Source organism: Saccoglossus kowalevskii, chromosome 16, assembly GCF_978046115.1.
Source record: "Saccoglossus kowalevskii chromosome 16, keSacKowa6.1, whole genome shotgun sequence".
NCBI lineage: Eukaryota > Metazoa > Hemichordata > Enteropneusta > Harrimaniidae > Saccoglossus > Saccoglossus kowalevskii.
Genome location: NC_140656.1, coordinates 5,777,785 through 5,801,461, shown reverse-complemented (window position 1 = coordinate 5,801,461; position 23,677 = coordinate 5,777,785). Strand labels below are relative to the sequence as shown.

Here is a 23,677-nt window from a genome sequence, read left to right as displayed (position 1 = left end):
ATTATATCGTATTTTGAGGTGGTAACCTCCGCAATAATGCAAGTCGAACATATTTCTTTTACCTTTGCAAATTATTGAAGAAAATATTAACTTCAAAGCATAGTTAATAAACTAATTCCTATATAATAAATGCCAACTCAGTTCAACCAATACAAATAAAACATGATCAATTTAACAAATATAAATAGGAATGAATCCTGTCCGAATTTGCCACTATTTGGTTAAATAGTAAGCTTCATTCACCGTAATTCTTCAAGAATTCAGGAGTTTTATTAAACGCTCCTCGAATATATCACGACATTCTGTCCCAATCGTTTCAGTTTCTCTTATCACTTTCCTATGTTCGGTATTCCATACTGTTACCCTACGGGTAGCTAGTCTAACGTACGGTACCCATGCTGAATAAGATGATGTCACCTGGAATGGATTTTTTCCACCATCTGTAACAATATAACTATAATAGATATTTACAATAACGTAATCTTTATGTTCGTATTAGGAACTAACCAAGGTAAATGAATCATATGAACTGCGAGCAGTTCAGAGGACAGTAGAAAAAAATAATATACATTAATTAGTATAGGAAACAAGGCCACATTACAACATGCAGCATACAAAGCTGGCTTGGGACAATAACATTTTAATTTTTGTTAAGTTTACCTGGGGAAGAATAAGAATGTTTTCAACTTCAGACTGTTTGAGAAAGAGAACTGCTTCAACCCCCCTTTAAAGTTGACCATTACGATTTTGGCGGGATGTAATAAAAAAAAATCAGCGTCGGCATAAATAAAAAATAGCGAGGTCTCATCAAAATATGTTGAGGTTATGGTTCATGTTAGGGGTGATGAGACCTTAAGAAAGTATTTCCTTACTATTAACTAAAATTAGAGCCTGCATCTCTAGTTTTCGTCAAATACCGCACAGCCTTTTGTGCGTGGGCCACAAAAACAACATATGTATACCTAATTCAACACGAAAAATGACCAGTTTGTGATTCAAGATTATACTTATATTTATTGGGTTGCACTATATATCCAATGACAGCGTGGCAGAGTAGAATCAACATAAAGACGAAATCGCAATGCAGCTGTGGTAGGATCACAATCGATAGAATTAATTGTGTGGGTCAGTACAGTGTGTAGGGCTGGGTTATATTTACTGAATGCAGTGCGTATTTAGAAAATGCTTATTTTAATATTCATCGCCGTCGTACTGTTCAAAAAACTGATATTTCAAAAAGACGTTTTTTAGTGTTGGCAATATATCAAATCAAATAAATTTATGACATATATGAACAAGCCACTACTATTATATGTCAGTGTGCAAGAATCTCCAATCGCATGTGTCCCATCGGGAATGGATTTATCGATGAATACGTGGAAGCGCACTAAATATTTTTATTTGAATGGATAATGTGGGTTGACATTTGGCGTGAACAGGTGCCTTGTCATCCGAATTACCAAATTCTTCCACACGTGTTCCATATAATACGTCATCAGTTAGTGGTAAGTGATCCACACATTTTTTAGCTTTATTTTCCAGAACACAACGGCTAGAAGGTTAAAGGAGCATAATTTGTTTCCGAGCTAAACTATCGACAACAATAGACACATTTCTGGTAAGGCGTCATATCTTCACTACATTAGAAAAGTTGCCGAAAGAAATTATTTATCTTCATAAGTTCATTTCGACGTACATCTTTTAATATGCTTTCCGTTTCATCTGCTCCCTTCAGAAAGTGCCTTTCCAATATTGAATTTAAAATGCCCCTTTTTCAAGGGCGGTGGTCGTCGCGCTGCGCATGTGTGACATTTGTGTTGATAAACATTCAATTTGATGTTCCCACAATTCAGTCCTTCTAATGGAAATCACAAGGATGAGGTTTTACCCGGGCGCATCACATCTTGGTGTGTACCCCAGGATTCTATGTATGGTTCTTTCACTGATTTGATAATATTTTGTTATGTATGTTTTAATTAATTTGTTAGGATAAGTTAATTAATATGTAGTTTTCAATGTAAACTTTTGTTTAATGATTCATGGTTGAGTTTGTTTATCTGATTGGTATGTGTTCCCCCACTAGTCATGCTGTTTTCATTGGATAACCTCGATGCGAATCCACAAACATCGAGCTGTGAAGTATTTGGCGAAATATTGCACCGTGCTGTGTCTGTGTGTAGTGACTAATAAGCGATTCGGCATTCACAATCTTGGCAAAGTAAATCAACCACTTCGGATGTATACAATTCTATGAATCTGATTTATTTTTTGTGGGGTTTTCAGAGATACGAGTCTAGAGTCTAGAATGCAACCGAGTGTTGAAAAACACACTCCTAATATTTCTGTTCATTTTTTTGGTGGAGGCGTGTATGATCGTGCACAGCGCATCGCATGAAAGCGAAGAAGTGTATACAATATTGGACTCAATTAATTGACATGCCAAACCACAAATATTCACTTAAATTACTCAAATAAACATTCAGAAAAGAAATATATTTTCACAAACATTTTATTTGTTTGTTTTAAATTATTAACCAGGTAGTACATGTACATGTACGAGAGGCACATAAGATTAAGGAATGTGCTTTGAAGCAAACACAATATCAGCTTTATATAACCCATCGACCAGCTTCCATATGTATAATAATTTGATAGTGTACACAGGAGATTCTGCATTCTTCATCTTGTATGTGACACTACAGTACACATTATCACCTCCTAATATTCCCTCAACGTCCTTTGTTGTTGCGTCCATTTTATCGAATTCCATTCTCAACTGCTTCATTTTTTCTATTGTATCTGAAAATCAACGAAATTAGGTAGTTGTAATACGTACGTTTAACGGTAGTTGTAACGATACGATGAATTGGCAATCAGGTTTGTAACTGAACTGTTTTTTTATTCAATGAGTTGCAAACGTGATATTTTATGTGGCATTTTTGACAAGATTGGATATCACGTTTATTTCATGAAAAGGGGCCATGTCTCTATCACAACTAAATATTGGTCAAATTTACAATCCTACCTAACAATATTGTAATTAATACAGTCTACATTATTCTGTTACATTTCACTTCGTCGGTCACAACATTATAATGAAAGCCTACAAGCTAAGCAAAACCAGCCTCAGTGAGTTCACTGGAAATCCAATCAGCGGGATGAAACACACATTTACAAAAATAGCCACGAACCTATTTGTGTGTATTGTATGACGATATAGTACCGCAAATAAGCAAATATTTTGGCCAGGAGATAATTTAGAAGATATATAGCGAACAGACATATGTGGTTGTATCAAAACGTAAACACATAAGTGAATGTGTCACGGCAAATCCTTAAACCAACGGTGAATTTACGAAAAAGATATATAAGCTGATATATTGATGAATATTTAAATACACACTAGTAGACCCTAAATACACTTTCCCAGCGCGGAGTATGCATATCTTAAAGAGCCTCCCAGTTCTTTTCGTTGAATAGTCGGCTAAATTTATCAATGCGTTCTTCAAGCACTTTCCTCAGATCAGGGCTGCCATTCATTATGCGAAAACTGTTAAAGCTGTACTCGGCTTTCGGTACAGTATGTTACACTGCTCAGCTCGGAGTTGTTTGTCTCTCTGCCAGGATAAGCAACAGCATACTGTAAATAACCCACGTGAGCTGTGTGAATGCTCACATGGTGGCGTTCCGAACGCAATCGATGTTTTCAAAGCTAACATTTTTTATATGATGAACAATGAATCTCGAAGATTATTTATTGATGTACAAGTTTAAGCATTATACAAATAAAAATTGTAAACTATACAAATTTAAATGTCACGTATTACAAATGCATTTATATACATATATATTATACCACTAGATATATATTGTAAAGTAATATATTACATAATCTAATCACATTTATATTTAATGCATTTGGAATAAATATATCTAACCGTTTATCCGGGTATAAAGTCACAGAGAACAGAAATATGAAACAAATAACAGACAACATTCGACAGAACAACTGTCGAGTACACTACACAACATAGGCAATCTGTAAGAGAAGTTATATCGATCCCCTGATATTCAACTCAATCAAGTGCTGCAAATGGTGTCCTAGGCAGTTCTTCCGGATTTGAGAAGGGAATTTCCATATATGTTGCATCGTACAATAATCCTCTTACAATCGACATGCATTATTACAGTGCTGGATTTAGATAATAATTAGTTTTAAAAATGCATTTCAAATAAAGAGGAAAGCTAAATACGTCATTGATGCAATCACGAATACATTAACTTCTAATTAATGCAATCAATTAAATGTGATATTGAAAATTGTTTTAGTCGTGGGAATATCGCGTTTCCAACGTTCTTTAAAGTGGTCTGATTGGGTTCGTATTTTGTAAGGTGAAATGTACGTTAACCTACACATATAATTTCTACAAATAACAAATACTTACTGCATGTATTTTATTTTATAAAGGCAGAACACGAGCACAATTTTGAGAAGAACAATATTGCCACTTATTTTGTTGGTTATTAGGGACAATATAGGTGGATGACAAAATGTACACTACTGAAATTTACGTTGCCGTGATGGCGAACTGATAAAAAATACCTTATTAATCTTAGCGCGCGTTTTCCATCCTCTGTCATCATAGGCAATTTAATAAAGTCAAGTAGTTTTATATATCAGTTCAAATGCATTTGTCGTGATTACCAGGTCTCTCTAAAGAATAAAACCGATGTTATCATAGTACGTTGTACAGCTCACGAAACAAATTGAATAAAGGAGAATATGCACAAACAAAGACATCAATTTCATTCCATTTCATTTCTCTGTAAGATATTATTTTCTATTGCAACCTAATTGAAACAACAGCAAGTATAATCTGGTCACCCACAACCCCCGGCCCTTTCATGTAGTTGATGTTATTCTCAAAACGTTTTTTTTACGCAATAATGGTTTGAAATAATGCGCCATGACCGTCTTCATTTGTATTTATACAATTATCTGATATTGTCAAAACTGTGTTGAATGCATACTTGTATAACACATAAAATAACAAATAATAACAAAAAGACATAAACCAGCCTTAACTAATTAACTACTAATTGGGAATGCCAATTAATATCGTGAACACGTTATACTCTCAATAATACTAACTTCAATGTTTTTTGGATAATAATAACTATGTTATCATTGACATATTGTGCACGACTAATCTTATATTTACCGTAATGTAAAGTACATGTTTGTAACTCGTCTCACATCAATCTATGGGATTGTGAATGAACAGAAATGCCATGTGCTATTTCTCACGTGAAGTTTTAAAATGAAGTCTAAAATGAGTTGGCGTAACTCCAAGTGAGATAGTTCTGTCCGTGGGATATCTAACTCCAACCTGTCTCTATGTAGGGCATCCCCAGACCAGTGATACTTCCTGTCGGTAGTTTCACGTGACTCGCGTAGAACCGTCATAATAGCAATCATTTAATTATTGTAACCTAAATACTAAAAATAATACTTATGAATATATTAGCCTCACGATTGAAAACCAACATGTTCCATACTAACGATATTTTCATATCACAGTCAATTATCTTGTATTTGGTCTATTGCTATATAATCTTTTCTGCGACTTCAATGTCTATAACCGAATGTTGTATTATTTTATTATCTGTATTGGATGATTGAAATACAAATTATGAGGAACATGATTCAGATATGTAATTATCATACCTGTTACATTTTTCTGCCTGGACACACTATTCATTTGTGCGGTATCATTGGACATGTGGTCAATAAGAAAAATATTTGCGGTCGAATGACGCTTGTGTGAGGAGAGAACATAATTATGTAACATGTACTTCCAAAGATTGAATTGAAAAATGAAGTACTTAACTAACAATGACAGTTTTAAAAATCCTATATGACTTAAACCAACATGGTTATTTAGTCTCTGATCAACAATCTACATTCAACATGCAGTCAATAGAGAAATGGTAATTTGCCTTCTGATGCCAACATATTATTTTCTGATGTGTTTTTTGCAAGTCATAGAGATATCTAATATTTCAATGTCTTACTACCATATGTGGCATATCAACAATAACAACTGATGGTTGAACCTTAAATGATCTAATAAGGTTAACATGATCACGTGGACTTCTCTGATCCCGGATATGTAACTTAAGTGCATATACGATACAATGAGGGCAGGTTGCAGGTAGCCATATATACTATATAAAAAATATTTATCTGTTTTTCATACACAATTTAGTCAATGATATATTTACCATTAACAGTTGCAATTTTATGAATTACACTATTTCTAAATTTAAACTCTGTAGGTCTATATTATATCAAAGGATTGTGTATACTCCAATTCCTATATAATAAATGTGACCTCAGTCCAATCAATACAAATGAAACATGATCAATATAACAAATATAAATTAGAATGAATCCTGTCCGATTTCGCCACCGTAATTCTTGAAAAATTCAGAAGTTTTATTAAACGTTCCTCGGACATATCACGACATTCTGTCTCAAGCCTTTTAGTTTCTGTTTCACTTTTCTGTGTTCGGTATTTCATACTGTTTTCCTACGGGTAGCTAGTCGAATGGACGGTGCCCATGTTTAATAGATGGGTGTCACCTGGAATGGATTTGTTTCCACCATCTGTAACAATATAAGCATAACAGATATTAACAATAACATAATCTTTATGTTCGTGCTAGGAACTAACCAAGGTAAATTAATCATCTGAATTGCGAGTAATACATTAATACAATAATATACATTAATTAGTATAGAAAACAAATGCCTCATTACAACATACAGCATACAAAACTGGTTTGAAACAATACAATTTTAGTTATTTTTTACGTTTACTAAGGGAAGGAATAAAGATATTTAAACTTCAGACTGATTGAACCCTTCGATAAAGTTGACCATTACGATTTCGGCGAAATGTAATAAAACATTCAGCGCCGGCATAAATTAAAATAGCGGGGTCTCATCAAAATATGTTAAGGTTATGGTTGATGTTAGGGGTGAGGAGACTTTAAGAAACTATTTCATCACTATTGACTAAAATTAGAGACTGTATCTCTAGTTTTCGTCAAATACCGCACAGCTTTTTGTGCGTGGGACACAAAAACAACATATGTACACCTATTTCAACACGAAAAATGACCTGTTTGTGATTCAATATTATATTTATATTTATTGGGTTGCACTATATGTTTTAGTGAGATGACAATTAAAATTTCAACCAAACGTTATACCAAAATGAACGTCAAAACTGATACATAACATTTAATCAGATTGGACCGCGCTCTAATGTTTCCATTGTGTATTCCAATAACCCTGTGCTAACATTTTTATGTCATATATTTGCATTGATGAATTACAATTTTGAAAACTGGCATGAGGAAGAGGTAAAAATGAAATAATGCTTCTTTTGAATATGATTTTATTTCAAAACTCTGCAGTGCATTCTTCATAATAGTACAAGTGCTTATTCCACTGGGCAAAAAACGCTCACAAATCCGGGGTTGCGTATCCAAAAGTATCTGTTGACATTTTCCTTTTTTTCAATGTTGTCGTTAAATTCTTTTATGCGATGACCATATTTGACGCATGCGCATCAGACATAGCAACGACCACCACTGCAGTACTCGACTGTGATACTTGGTTCTATGTTTATACGTGTGTATATTTGAAAATGAATAAAACTTTATGGTATATTTGGTATTGTTTTTAACACTGTACTTGAAACCCATTTTTGAACAAAAAAACTATTTATCACCCCTTCCAATGACAGCGTGGAGGAGTAGAATCAAAATAAAGACGACATCGCAATGCAGCTGTGGTAGGATCACAATCGATAGAATTAATTGTGAGGGTCAGTACAGTGTGTAGGGCTGGGTTATATTTACTGAATGCAGTGCGCATTTAGAAAATGCTTATTTTAATATTCATCTCCGTTGTACTGTTCACAAAATGGATATTTCAAGGGAACGTTTTTTAGTGTTGGCAATATATCAAATCAAATAAATTTATGACATATATGAACAAGCCACGACTATTATATGTCAGTGTGCAAGAATCTCCAATCGCATGTGTCCCATCGGGAATGGATTTATCGATGAATACGTGGAAGCGCACTAAATATTTTTATTTGAATGGATAATGTGGGTTGACATTTGGCGTGAACAGGTGCCTTGTCATCCGAATTACCAAATTCTTCCACACGTGTTCCATATAATACGTCATCAGTTAGTGGTAAGTAGTCAACACATTTCTTTAGCTTTATTTTCCAGAACACAACAGTTAGGAGGTTAAAAGAGCATAATTTGTTTCCGAGCTAAACTATCGACAACAATAGACACATCTCTGGTAAGGCGTCATATCTTCACTACATTAGAAAAGTTGCCGAAAGCAATTATTTACCTTCATAAGTTCATTTCGACGTACATCTTTTAATATGCTTTCCGTTTCATCTGCTCCCTTCAGAAAGTGCCTTTCCAATATTGAATTTAAAATGCCCCTTTTTCAAGGGCGGTGGTCGTCGCGCTGCGCATGTGTGACATTTGTGTTGATAGACATTCAATTTGATGTTCCCACAATTCAGTCCTTCTAATGGAAATCACAAGGATGAGGTTTTACCCGGGCGTATTACATCTTGGTGTGTACCCCAGGATTCTATGTATTGTTCTTTCACTGATTTCATAATATTTTGTTATGTATGTTTTATTTAATTTGTGAGGATAAGTTAATTAATATGTAGCTTTCAATGTAAACTTTTGTTTAATGATTCATGGTTGAGTTTGTTTATCTGATTGGTATGTGTTCCCCCCACTAGTCATGCTGTTTTCATTGGATAACCTCATTGCGAATCCACAAACATCGAGCTGTGAAGTATTTGGCGAAATATTTCACCGTGCTGTGTCTGTGTGTAGTGACTAATAAGCGATTCGGCATTCACAATCTTGGCAAAGTAAATCAACCACTTCGGATGTATACAATTCTATGAATCTGATTTATTTTTTGTGGGGTTTTTCAGAGATACGAGTCTAGAGTCTAGAATGCAACCGAGTGTTGAAAAACACACTCCTAATATTTCTGTTCATTTTTTTGGTGGAGGCGTGTATGATCGTACACAGCGCGTCGCATGAAAGCGAAGAAGTGTATACAATATTGGACTCAATTAATTGACATGCCAAATCACAAATATTCATTTAAATTACTCAAATAAACATTCAGAAAAGAAATATATTTTCACAAACATTTTATTTGTTTGTTTTAAATTATTAACCAGGTAGTACATGTACATGTACGAGAGGCACATAAGATTAAGGAATATGCTTTGAAGCAAACACAATATCAGCTTTATATAACCCATCGACCAGCTTCCATATGTATAATAATTTGATGGTGTACACAGGAGATTCTGCATTTTTCATCTTGTATGTGACACTACAGTACACATTATCACCTCCTAATATTCCCTCAACGTCCTTTGTTGTTGCGTCCATTTTATCGAATTCCATTCTCAACTGCTTCATTTTTTCTATTGTATCTGAAAATCAGCGAAATTAGGTATTTGTAATACGTACGTTTAACGGTAGATGTAACGATACAATGAATGGACAATCAGGTTTGTAACTGTTTGTTTTTTTATTTAATGAGTTGCAAACGTGATATTTTATGTGGAATTGTTGACAAGATTGGATATCACGTTTATTTCATGAAAAAGGGGCAAGTCTCTATTACAGGTTGTTTCAATAACATTTCAGCTAACTAAATATTGCTCAAATTTACAATCTTACCTAACAATATTGTAATTAATATAGTCTACATTATTCTGTCACATTTCACTTCGTCGGTCACAACATTATAATGAAAGCCTACAAGCTAAGCAAAACCAGTCTCAGTGAATTTACTGGAAAACCAATCAGCGGGATAAAACACACATTTACAAAAATAGGCACGAACCTATTTTTGTGTTTTGTATGACGATATACGTACCCTAAATAAGCCAATATTTTGGCAAGGAGATAATTTAGAGGATATATAGCGAACAAACATATGTGGTTGTATCAAAACGTAAACACATAAGTGAATGTGTCACGGTAAATCCTTAAACCAACGGTGAATTTACGAAAAAATATATAAGCTGATATATTGATGAATAATTAAATACACACCAGTAGACCCTGAATACACTTTCCCAGCGCGAATAAATCTGCATTCAGGAGTATGCATATCGTAAAGAGCCTCCCAGTTCTTTTCGTTGAATAGTCGGCTAAATGTATCAATGCGTTCTTCAAGCACTTTCCTCAGATCAGGGTTGCCAGTCATTATGCGAAAACTGTAAAAGTTGTACTCGGCTTTCGGTACAGTATGTTACACTGCTCAGCTCGGGATTGTTTGTATCTCTGCCAGAATAAGCAACAACATATTGTGAGTAATCTACGTGTGCTGTGTGAATGGCCACATGGTGGCGCTCCGAACGCAGTCGATGTTTTCAAAGCTAACATTTTTTATATGATGAACAAAAAATCACTAAAAATATTTATTGATATAAAAGCATTATGCATATAAAAATTGTAAACTTTACAAATTTAAATGTCACATGTTACAAATGTATTTATAGTAATATATTACATAATCTTATCACATTTATATTTAATGCATTTGGAATAAAGATCATCAATTAAAACTATTATATCTAACCGTTTATCTGTTTATCAAGTCGCATAGAGAATAGGAATATGAAACAAATGACAGACAACATTCAACAAAACAACTGTCGAGTACACTGCACAACATAGCCAATCAGTAAGAGACGATATATCGATCCCCTTACATACAACCCAATGAAGTGGTGCAAATAGTGTCCTAGGCAGTTCTTCCGGATTTGAGAATGGAATTTTCATATATGTTGCATCGTACAATAATCCCCTTACAATCGACAAGTACGTTCGTTATTACAGTGCTGGATTCAGATAATATCGCGTTTCCAACGTTCTTTAAAGTGGTCTGATTGGGTTTTCCGTCCTCTGTCATCATAGGCAATTTAATAAAGTCAAGTAGTTTTATATATCAGTTCAAATGCATTTGTCGTGATTACCAGGTCTCTCTAAAGAATAAAACCGACGTTATCATAGTACGTAGTACAGCTCACGAAACAAATTGAATAAAAGAGAATATGCGCAAACAAAGATTTCAATTTAATTTTATTTCATTGCTCTGTAAATTATTATTTTCTAATGCAACATAATTGAAACAACAACAAGTATAATCTGGTCACCCGAAACCCTCAACCCTTTCATGTAGTCGATGTTATTCTCAAAACGTATTTTTCGACACGTAGTTCGATACATGGTAAGTTCTTTAGAATACCAGGGAGATAATTATATTATGCAATAATGGTTTGAAATAATGCGCCATGACCGTCTTCATTTGTATTTATACAATCTGCTGATCTTGTCAAAACTCTGAATATTATGTTGAATACAAAGACGTATGAAACATAAAATAACAAATAATAACAGAAAGACATGAGCCAGCCTTAACCGATTAACTAATAATTGGGAATGCCAATCAATATCGTTTAACGCTGAACACGTTATACTCTCAATAATACTAACTTCAATGTTTTTTGGATAATAATAACTATCATTGACATATTGTGCACGACTAATCTTATATTTACAGTAGTGTAAAGCACATGCTTGTAACTTGTCTCACAGCAATCCATGGGATTGTGAATGAACAAAAATGCCATTTCTCGCCTGAAGTTAAGTTTTAAAATGAAGTTTAAAATATGTTGGCGTAACTTCAAATGAGATTGTACTGTCCGTTGGATGTCTTTAACTCTACAAATATATCCACACAGTGTGTGGAATAATCAATTTCAATCCATTGGTCTTGGCAGTATACACTCTCCCAACCTGTCTCTGTAGATATATGAATAAATCAAATCATCCTCACTATTTACAATTCCGTGCAACTCCGGAACATTTGCAATACGTCGTAATACTTCTTTGGATGTATTTTTTTTGTAAAAAACATCATACAATTACAGGTGATTATCATCGCCTAGTACATGATTTCTTAGGTCTGGTCAACCATATAACCAAGGTGAGTGTAATTTGCTTTCTGTTGTCAGCATATTATTTTCTGATGTGTTATTTGCAAGTCTGCGTCATAGGAATGGACATCTGGAGATATATAATATTTCAATGTTTTATATCATATGTGGCATATCAACAATAACAACTGATGGTTGAACCTTGAAGGATCTAATAAGATTAACATGATCACGTAGACTTCTCTTATCCCGATTTAGTAACTTAGGTGCACATATGATACAATGATGGCATCTTGCAGAAACCTATTGTCGTATCACTGAGAATGTTCTAGAACCGTACTGTGTCTGGGTGGAATATTCTAGATTTTTTTAGAAACTGATTGAATAGGTAATAGAACACTGTAGGAGGCAATAGAAGGTAATGGAACATTCTAGAAATTTGTAGTAAGTTCTAGACTCATTATGTATGCTGATGTAATGGTCTATTTATAGACAGTGGGGGTATATAAAAGGGAGTTGTTCAGCACTGAGTTCAGATCGGAGATCTCGTTGAATTGTGTAGGAGTTTAAGTATCTAGTTGTTGGAGGATTGGAGTTTTACCGCGTTATTGTACTTGATGTTTGCAGAGTATAATAATACCAGTACCAGTTGAAACCTCATCTGTTGGCTCCGTGTTCGTATGTTATCATCGCCGCCAGGGATGTCTTTATGTTACTGTTGCCATTTTGGTATTTGAACCATCACACCTGTACTATACCAATTACGGTAATATTGCGTTGTTGTGACACCTATATATACCATATATGAGTATTTATCTGTTTAATTTTAATCTTTGTGAGTCTATATTTAAATTAGAGTATTGCTCCATAGAATATTTAGTACAATAATTCATAGATTTCTAAGTGTATTTTTCTGTCAAATGTTCAATATTATATCATATTTTGGGGCGGTTGCCTAAACATTGCAAGTTGAACATACTTAATTAACCTTTGCAACCTTTTGAAGAAAATATTAACATCAAAGCATATTGTATATTCTAATTGCTATATAATAAATATCAGCTCAAGTCAATCAATACAAATGAAACTTGACCAATTTAACAAATATGGAATGAATCTTGTCCGATTTTGCCACCTTGTGGTTGAATAATAGTAATCATCATTTACCGTAATGCTTGAAGAATTCAGGAGTTCTATTAAACGCTCCTCGAATATATCACGACATTCTGTCTAAAGCCTTTCAGTTTCTCTTATCACTTTTCTGTGTTCGGTATTCCATGCTGTTTCTCCACGGGTGCTCATGCTGAATAGAATGGTGTCACCTGGAATGGATTTGTTCCCCCCATCTGTAACAATATAGTCTCTATAATCTTTTGCATATGCCCGTAATATTAGCGTTGACTAAGTAACTTGGTTTACCATTATTTTAGTAGTCAAGTGGTGTACTGTCATGGCACGGTGCTAGGAAGTAACGTATGTTATCTCCCAACACCGGGAATGACAAAAGAGTATTAAGGATTACAACAACGAACTCCAATTCGGTTATTTTAGCAGTGGCTTCAGAAACACTATCAAACCACACTAATTACTACATAAATTACACTCGATTGTGTTCCAATACGCTAACATAATCATGTTATAACAACATCTAAATCAATATTGATAATATTACAATTATTCAAAATGCTTCAAAATATTATGCCCTTAAAATAGAGATACAATTACAAATCGTAGGCATGATAATTTGATATAAATACACATATGTATGCAAACACTTTAGTTAAGTTCATAGAAAAGGTCAGTTCTACAAGAAAAAATCTTTAGCAACAGTAACGTAGCAATGTACAATAACGCTGTAACGGCGACGTAGGATTACGTACTTGAGACGATGACCTTTATGTAATTTGTAGGGCACAATTCCAGAAGCCGTCCTTACACACGAATTAGTGATGTCACAAATTACACGACCTTCAATCATATCATATCAGAAGTATCAAATATTTAGTTAACAAATTTATACTCTCAATTTAACAACCTTCTAAAGGTATAGGTATTTACTCACAAACATTGGCCAATATTTGTCCACACATTTATTCACTCAATTTAACGAGTTTAATGGTGGAAAATAATTAAATGAGTGTTGTTTATATCCCAATAATTGTTAAATATTTGTTTACATCTTAACTATGGGACTTGTTAATATATCGTCATAGGTAACAATCCCATATGAGTCTACCAACTTTTCAATCGCTTCTCACAAGTTTGTAAGCAGTTTGTCTTCAATTTTTCGGTTCGCTTTTTGATAATCTCTTTAGATATGGGACATTTTCTAGACATTTAATGTTTTCGTAATTTAACAACTCCGCCCACTTTTCAAACGCGTTTTCAAAGTTTGCACGCTGTTTTCTGACATTTTACAGCCAGCTCATGGGAGACAATCTTCAAATATGGGCTGCTTTCATATGACTTTTGTTCATTTTTTCGACTTTACAACAGCGCGTTTCTATATGCCAACAACTTAGGTCATATATACAAATACATCTACCAAATTTGCAATCACTTTGCACAACTTCACAATCACTTTGTACAACTTTGTTCAACTCTGCACAGTGTTTTAGCGGCTTAAAACCACTACGAGCCGACAGTATCGAAACAATATTCGTTGAAAATTAGAGAGAATTTGAAAACTTTCCATGAATTAAAACAATTCCTCGATTCTCCACTGTCAATGATTGATATCACAGCAAGAAAAATGCATGATCATTCCCTCATAACCTTTCCATGTGTGGCATGCAACCATACGAAAGAATTCCAACAGCCTGTGTACCGAGGTAGTCTTCAATGCAAGTACTAATCAAGCCCGACCTTTACTTTAGATGCCGGGCCATCAACTAACCACACTGCAACATGGGTAATTTGAAATTGGCGGCTATATCATGTTCGAAAATGTTTTTAACTTGATATCGTACACACAAGTAACATCTTGAATTGACGTATGACGTCAACATTGTTACTAAATATTTATTCATATTTTTGAACTTTTAACTATGAGACATGTTAATATAACATCATAGGTAACAAACCCAAATGAATCTACCAACTTTAAAATCGCCTTTCAACACTTTTTAAGCAGTTTGTCTACAATTTTTCGGTTCGCTCTCCTAAAAATCTGGTTATATATGGGACATTTTCTAGACATTTACTTAATGTTTCACTGCTGGGTTGGCATGACAATGACTTAGGTGATATATACAAGCAACTTTTCAATCGCGTTTTCAAAGTCTGCACGCTGTTTGCTAACACTTTACAGCCAGATCACGTGAACATCTATAGGCTGCTTTCAATTGGCTTTTATTAAATTTGTCGACTTTACAACTGAGCCAACAACTTAGGTCATATATACAAATTCATCTACCAACTTCCCACAACTTTGCAATCACTTTGAACAACCTTGCACGCTGCGTTAACACTACGTGCCGACAACATTAACAACTTGTTCTTGAAAATTAGAAGGAATTTAAAAACTTTTATTAGTTAAAAAAGTTACAAAAATACCACGATATTCACTATAAATGATTGACATCACAGTAAGAACAAATGCAGGGACAATGCCGTATATCTTTTCCAAGTTTGTGATGAAACAACAACAAAAAAATCTACAGCTCGTTTACTCGGGAGTCTCCCGTGCAAGTACTAACCACACCCGATTATGCTTCACTTTATACATGTGTCGGTCACCTAACCACGCAGTGAAGCCTCGGTTGACAATGGGCTCTAAACTGTATGTCCACCGCTGTTGATATACCGAATAAATCTTAAAACAGAAATTATGGCACTCAATCATGACAATCTTCCAGGTCACGCTCGTAGAGCTGAATGCATGAATGAACACAAATACACAAGTTGAAAGTGTTCAAGATCAATGATTTCATTCCACTGCCCGTTTACTTGTATGGTTGTATTGAAAGGTTAATTTCAGCAGCTTCAGCCTGACGAAGAAATAATATTAACACACACGGCATCATCCTGTGCGCAGCTATACGCTACACCGCGATCTAGTTCGCAATACAAAAAAACACTGAAATGAGCTGCACACGGAGATACACACTGCTTGAGTATAGTTTTATGCCGGGGGTACTCACATTGAAGTATATGTATGCCAAAGGGGTTTTTAAATTCACCACTTCTGTCTGATACGGGGAATGTTATTTTACCCTGTCTGTCTGAAAACGGGGTACCCATTTTTTCATTATTTCTGTCAGACAAAAGGTCCATATTTTCCAAAAACTGTCGCTAGAGCTTGAGTGATTCAACAATCAGGAGAATTAAACTGATTTTTTCTTTCTGTAACTCATTCCGATCGTCAAAGTCTATCCCCGGGTGTCCTTATGGTCTGTCACTTTCTGATATACTGAACTTCCCTTCTGTTTGCAGCCCGGTTTGTGTTAATACACATGTGTATGGAACTTGATGGCTGCATTTTGCAGCCCACCTGCTTTTCCCTTGGTACCATTTATGCTTACTGTCTTGAAAGGAGTGGTAAATATTCACAGTTTGTCTGAATAGAGATAGGCAATTTGAGTTTATTTCTGTAGGGATTTCAAAAAACCTACTACACACCCTTGTCAGTATTTTTTGCAAGTACCCCATCTCCCGGGGGGGGGGGGAGTTATGTCAACACCACTCTCTTTCAACAAATAAACTGTACATCATATGTGACATACAGTCAAAACGCGCAAAATACGTTACAAAATCAAACAAAGCGGTGCCGTCACAAGGCAAAGCCTACGACTCTTAGGTAGACGAACGGCACAATCACAGATCGAATGTTTTGAAGCACGTAGCTGAGCGCTCTGGCGAAATGGGCGACTAAAAATCGTGCGAAATTGCTACAAAATCCTAGTTTTTCTAACCAAATAGTGAACGCAAACCTAGCAAACTAACCAGCTCATGATTATTGCCGCGTACCGTGTTCCCTTAAGGTAGCGAGACTATTATTTGTGTTGAAAATTACGATTTTCACATTTATTTATTAATTGATGAAATGCACTATAAACCTTCATCTGACAAAGTCAACGTAACCTAGAATATCATGTAAGTTGGCTAAACTGTTGATTTTCTGAGGGGAAGCAAGGCAGCTTCAGTAGTGTTTTCCAAAATCAACAAAACAGGTTTAATCTGTGTGCCTATAAGTTTCAAAGCTAAACTCAAGACAAAGCATTGTTAGGATGTATTATCAGTAGCTATCTGACACACAATGAGTGTTTCCAAACATTTGAGTGGTTTGTCTTCGCACCTGTTTATTTCACAGATTAGTCATTTGCATATGAATGTGTCAGACACAAGGTCACACATCCACTGAAAAAAATCATTGATTTTGGTGTTTTCATCTGCCGATTTTATCGAATTATTGCTATCCGATTCCTTTATTTTTTGGTAAATCAAGAATCGAACTCGCGCATGCGGCGTGGTGCCTCATCACTTCATACGAACGCGCTAGTAGTGAACACTCCCCACAGCGACTAGATGAAGAAAACCAAATCCAAATCTCGGACAACACAAACAACATATATTATTTCAAAGAGCGGTTCTCGTCGCGTCACGCATGCGCTAGTTATGGGTTCCATATGAACAAAGATGGCGACTTTGACTGTTGCACAGACCAACGAGCACAAACTGAGAAGGTATCGAAGGAGTCATCGACGCGAATTAGTGCACGTCTAGCTAAGGTCAAACCTCGAACTTGATTGCCATTCTAAGAGCGCATTCGTCTTGGATTGAGGGAAACTCAATTTTCATCAACACAGATGTCGCATCGGCGCGTTTTGTTTTTAAGTTATCGATGGAGTCGCCGGCAGTTATTAGTGCAATTGACGCCTAGGGCAAAACTCGTACTCGTGATTTCATTAGAAAAGCATTGGATTGTGGGAAAATCAGTGTTTATAAATACAATCCTTAAAACTAGATACCCTTTTAGAAGTAGACTTTGTTCAAATTATAATTATGTATTCATCGTTAGTTGACATTAGTTGAAAAATGCATTTTGTAAATTTAGGATTTCTGTGCACTGTTTGCTGTTTCGGTGCTGTTATATGGATCTTGAACTGGGAAGATTACAAAAGGAAAGAAAAATATTTTCCAAACAACGCGTTTAAGAAGGATAATGAAGATAAAACGGTAAAACCATGTTAGGAATAAAGAACTACTAACCAGGATTGGAATGGAGAAATTGAGCACTACAGTAATGAAGAGAAGATGGGCATTTATTGAACACACCTTTAGAAAGGAACCTACAAGCATATGTAACACAACATCGACATGGGCCCCAGAGGATAATAGGAAACAGGGTAGTGGCAAAACAACTTGGCGACGAATTGTCGAGACGGAAAGCCACAAGGCTGGATACAAGTCATGGGCGGAAGCCAGAGTAGCAGCAGCTGATAGGACAGAATGGAGACGTTCGGTGGAGGCCCCATTTGCCCAAAGATAGATGTAATAGCTTTGTCTTACTTATGTTCTGTATTTATTGTTGTACAATGTGTATATAATGTATTGTTTTTGACCAGTGGCCTATTGTATTTTAATAAATTAATTATATATCAGAAATCACCAGTAAAATTAAATTATCAACTGTGTTATATAGTCTGGTAGTAAATGAGCTCTATATATTGACATCAGTGATGCCCACTTCCCCTCAATTTAAAACAAATCCCAGAACAGAATAAAATGCATACATATTGAAAATGAAGTCACTAGACCATATTACAAACGTCTGCAAAGTCTGTTAAAAATACACGGTTAAATGCCGAATTCATTCATATTATACCACATTGTAACCGAATTCATTATTTCAATGTTATATTGTCACAGACGCCTTGGGGAATATTATAATAGTGCATTGTTATTATTATTATTATCATAAATTATAGAATGACTTACTAAAATTCCTGTTTAACATAACCATCGATCATCGTAATAGAACTGTACAGCAGCAGGAAAACAATCATCTATAAGATAGCATAGTGAGATAATATACAACAATATTAAAAATTGTGGAACTAGAGCGAAAAAAAATTATTGTAAAATTAATCTGCTTTGCGAGAACAGAAAACTTCATAGATTCGATTCTCATAGTTGAAATAATTGCATTGTTGTCACACTTTTGGTATTTAATTTATATTCGTGATTGGGTGCACGTAACGTAGTGAAACATTATACGTGATTGGACAATTCAAACCAGATGGCGTGTTGCCACTAGTGCATTGATTGTTGGAACCACCTGGGGCTATGGAATTAATTAACGTATTTAAACTCCACACGTGCGTGTGGTCGGGCACTTTTGCCAGAGGTTGTTGGAGGGAGTACATGCTTGCTATACGATCGTTGCCGTCAGTTTGGGTCGGCCATGGTAATGTTCACTGTGAGTCAAGTTACAGTTGAAACTCTGGTTGGCACGGGTCTAGAAGCCGTACCTACACACGAATTGGTGACGTCACAAAATACATGACCTTCAATCGACGGCGTTTCCTCGGTATATACGAATTGGTATATACAAATTACAATAAAGATACTTAAGATATTACACATAAGGTAAAACAAATCACGTAATAATATAATGATAATAACGGTAATAAATCCTAGCTTAACAGTTGAACAGAACGCTCATATAGTCAGTCGGGTCACGCCGAGGGTCACGCACTCTGTTCCAAAATGGCCGTGTCGTTGAAACTGGGTCATGGCGTGACGGGTGAGGAAGACATCATTAAACACTCTCAAAATCACAATACAACGGGGAAGTGGTTGCATATTACGGCGTAGCCAACATGGGAAATAAAAAAAAAACGCCCAATACAAACGACATGGGTTTGAATCACACTCACCAGAACCGAAGCAATCAGAAACCAGCAATCGTTTTGGCTTTTCCGTTCAACTCATCGGAACACTGGAGTAGTTAGAAAAATGAACACCACCTAACGACCAACGTCGTGGCGTGCTACACAAGCGTGCCATCAAAATAAAACAAAATCAGCTTGAAAAGACAGTGGGTTCGAGTCCCGCTCAGAGCTACCGTAAAAACGTAAATCAAATAAACTGAAATCTCTCAAACCGTAAACAAGTAAACAAGGAACGTCGCGAAAAAATAATAAACTTTACAAAACTACACCATGCAAAACCGAAAGAATAAATAATAAAATAACTTGCGTCTTAAACTGGACGGCGCGTAATTTGTTCAACAGTTTCCTGACTGTGACAAGAGATAAACAAGACTCAAGTCAAGGTAAATTTTGTTAAAGTGTCGATGGCAGCGTTCCCTATATTACGAAAACAACTCAGGCAACAGACAAATATCTTCTGTGGTGTTGTGAAATTTATACTGTGTCTGCGGAATTGTTGATTGAGGGTTCGAAGCCAGCAGTTAACATTTTGTTAGAAAGTTTCACAATTAAATCAAATATCCAATGATACCAGTATATTTATATCATTATTTTAACAACTTCCAAGAGTAGAAGTTGGTCAAACACGAGTTCTTACACCTAAATAAGTATCAAATATTTGTCGACACATTTATTATCTCAATTTAACAACCTTGTAGAGGTGGAAATTAATGAAACAACAGGTATTTACTCATAAATATAATGGTCAATATTTGTCCAATTTAAGAACTTGTAATTGTTGGAATTAATCAAATGAGAGTTGTCTACACCAAAATAAGTTTCAAATACTTGTCCACACATTTATTCTCTCAATTTAACAACTTGTAATGGTGTAAAATAATTAAACGAGAGTTGTCTACACCAAAATACGTCTAAAATATTTGTCCGCATATTTATTCTCTCAATTTAACAACTTGTAATTGTGGGAATTAATCAAACGCGAGTTGATTACACCAAAATAAGTTTCAAATACTTGTCCACACATTTATTCTCCCACTTTAACAATTTGTAATTTGTGGAAGTAAATTAAATGCGACTTTTCTAAACCAAAATACGTCTAAAATATTTGTCCGCATATTTATTCTCTCAATTTAACAACTTGTAATTGTGGGAATTAATCAAACGCGAGTTGATTACACCAAAATAAGTCTAAAATATTAGTCCATACATTTATTCTCTCAATTTAACAACTTGTAATGGTGTAAAATAATTAAACGACTGCTGTCTACACCAAAATAAGTCTAAAATATTTGTCCGCACATTTATTCTCTCAATTTAACAACTTGTAATTGTGGGAATTAATTAAACGAGAGTTTTCTACACCAAAATTAATCTCAAATATTTGTCCACACATTTATTGTCACAATTTAACCACTTGTTAATAGTGGAAATTACTTAAACGCGACTTGTTTAATCAGTTGACATCAATGCAACTTACCCGCAGACAGTGCACAACAGAGTATCATTATTGAGCAATTATAAACAGGAACGTGTCTTGGCATCAGGGTTAGGGTCGGGTCAGGTATGCACAACGGAATTATTAACAGTAACGTGTCTTGGCATTAGGGTTAGGGTCGGGTCAGGTATGGGCAACGCAAATGGCAAACACCCAATTGGAAAGATGTACACTAACGGGTTATGGCATGCATATAGTTTACACAAGTAAAAACACAAAATTGGCAATTTTTTGGACAATTGTAACTCAATAATAGAAATATGTTGTATTTCTATATATATACACACTATATAGTCATATCAAATGCAAACACATCCAGTCAATCAATTGTGATCTTGTGGTTTAGTTGTCTACACAGTGATTAGGAGGACCCGGGTTCAATTCCCATGCCTGCCCATCTTTTTCTTGCAAACAGTTTGGCTATAAAGCTAAATATGACAACAAATTATTCAATTTGCATGACTACCCACATATCTCCTATCTCCTGTGTGAAGACACTCGTGGTACAGTGGACAAGACAGTGTGCTGGGAACTCAAAGATCGCAAGTTCCAATCACGACCCACAAATTAATGAATATTCATGAGCACATAAACTGCTACGTCATGAATAAATTAACATAATTAAAAAAAAATTGCATAAAGTGTAGGTACTCCTTCTGAAGCCCTGCCCTGAACGAGTTACCCGATTTGTTGAATGAAGCCTTGGCCTCGTGTTAACACTCGCAATAGTGGTTGGCGAGACAGAACCTTGCCTATTTTTGTACGTAATATTATACGCCCCGAATACACTTATTGCCATAAGGAGTAAATTACTTTGCTATTGCCATGCGTTTATTTGCTCTTAGACAACCGTCGGTGTGGGGCACGCTTTGGAAACGTGGTACCGTGGTGTCAACAAAGACTACTGGGACACCGGGTAGAAGCTGACGTGTACATTGTGTTACTGGTCTGCGTCCTAATGAACTACTACGTAACTGGTGGTGTAACGGTAGCACACTCGTAATGGATTGAGGAATCTAGGTTCGAATCCTAGCAAAGCTGACGTGGAAGAAGTCACAAAGAAACCGGTATACACGCCGCAACGCCGTCGCTCCATTAATGGTTGTGTAGGACAATTACTTGTTGTATTGTGAGCTTATTGAAACCAGTACTTGTCATTTGTTTGTACGCTAGCGATATAGTTAATTTAATGTAATCTTGGTTTGTTGAGTTGTGTCAACCACTCATTATATAGTATAGTATAGAATCGTTTAATTTCTTCCTGTTTTAGTCAGGGGTACCCTGGTTAGGACATTGAAAGTGTCACGTCCTGAATTGTATTGATTTAACGCGTTTGTAATCGTTTCGTGTGTATTGAAATAGTATTGTGAATATTCAAATACGATAGTTTCATTGCATTTAATTGTATGCTAGTGCACGATTATGAATGAAGTAGCAGGACGAAGGTATTTCTGACCGAGCTTATATATATATATATATATATATATAATAATTTAAAACAAAGCGTGAATAATACCGATACTTGTTTGATATATGCTCTATATTTATTATAACAATGCAATACTTCAAGCCCAGAAATTATTATGTTCTGCCACACGACTGAAGTATTTTTTTAACTGTCTAACTAAGTATGATAATCCTCAAGGTATTTCGGAAGATGACGATCTCTAGTAGGGTATCGTTTTGCAGATTCCTTTTGAACCGGAGATGCAGGATTATTGATATCCAAGGGTAAGTCCTCCTCATCTGTCAAATCGGTGGTGTTGATTTCATGGTCAATTTTATGGTGGGGAATTCTCTTAAAATGCGAAGAATTGCGAGTTATAGTACGCGTGCCTCTTTTGGCGGAAATCATGCTGCCTTTCCTTTGAATGACTTGGTATGGATCAGCGATGAAAGGAGTCTCGAGTTTTCCTTTTACCGCATTTTTAACGAGTACTGTGTCGCCCTCCTGAATTTCAGATGTAACCGTATTGCGTCGATTGTCAGCATACTCTTTCATTTTCTGTTTGGCCTTACTGTCTTGGTGTCTGATTTTATCACTAAGACTTGAGTTATAATACGTTGGTAATTTTATTCTCATTGGTCGTTGAAATATTTCAGTGGCGGGACTTTGACCTGTCGTGCAGTGAGGCGTGGATCGATAATTACGTAGAAATGTGTATATTTCTTGTTTCCACGATTTTCCCTCTGCG

At 35.4% G+C, this 23,677-nt stretch overlaps 1 protein-coding gene and 1 long non-coding RNA gene across 2 annotated transcripts; both read right to left on the bottom strand.

Annotated features, from left to right (window-relative positions):
- Positions 1–2,491: 2,491 nt before the first annotated feature.
- Positions 2,492–3,569, bottom strand: LOC146733615 (uncharacterized). The gene is made up of 2 exons (XR_014926660.1): positions 3,404–3,569; positions 2,492–2,799 (listed from the first exon to the last, which is right to left on the bottom strand). It is a non-coding gene; the product is annotated as an uncharacterized LOC146733615 (long non-coding RNA).
- Positions 3,570–9,267: 5,698 nt separating this feature from the next.
- LOC102802586 (uncharacterized) lies at positions 9,268–10,461 on the bottom strand. The gene is made up of 2 exons (XM_006815445.3): positions 10,204–10,461; positions 9,268–9,575 (listed from the first exon to the last, which is right to left on the bottom strand). The coding sequence occupies exons 1-2, from the start codon at positions 10,355–10,357 to the stop codon at positions 9,349–9,351; spliced, it is 381 nt and encodes a 126-aa protein (XP_006815508.1). The 5' UTR covers positions 10,358–10,461; the 3' UTR covers positions 9,268–9,348.
- Positions 10,462–23,677: the final 13,216 nt, after the last annotated feature.

Coding starts and splice junctions, on each gene's coding strand:
- LOC102802586 (XM_006815445.3), bottom strand. CDS start 10,357: ATGACTGGCAACCCTGATCTGAGGAAAGTGCTTGAAGAACGCATTGAT. Junction 9,576..10,203: donor AGTGTATTCAGGGTCTACTG/GTGTGTATTTAA, acceptor GCTGATTTTCAG/ATACAATAGAAAAAATGAAG.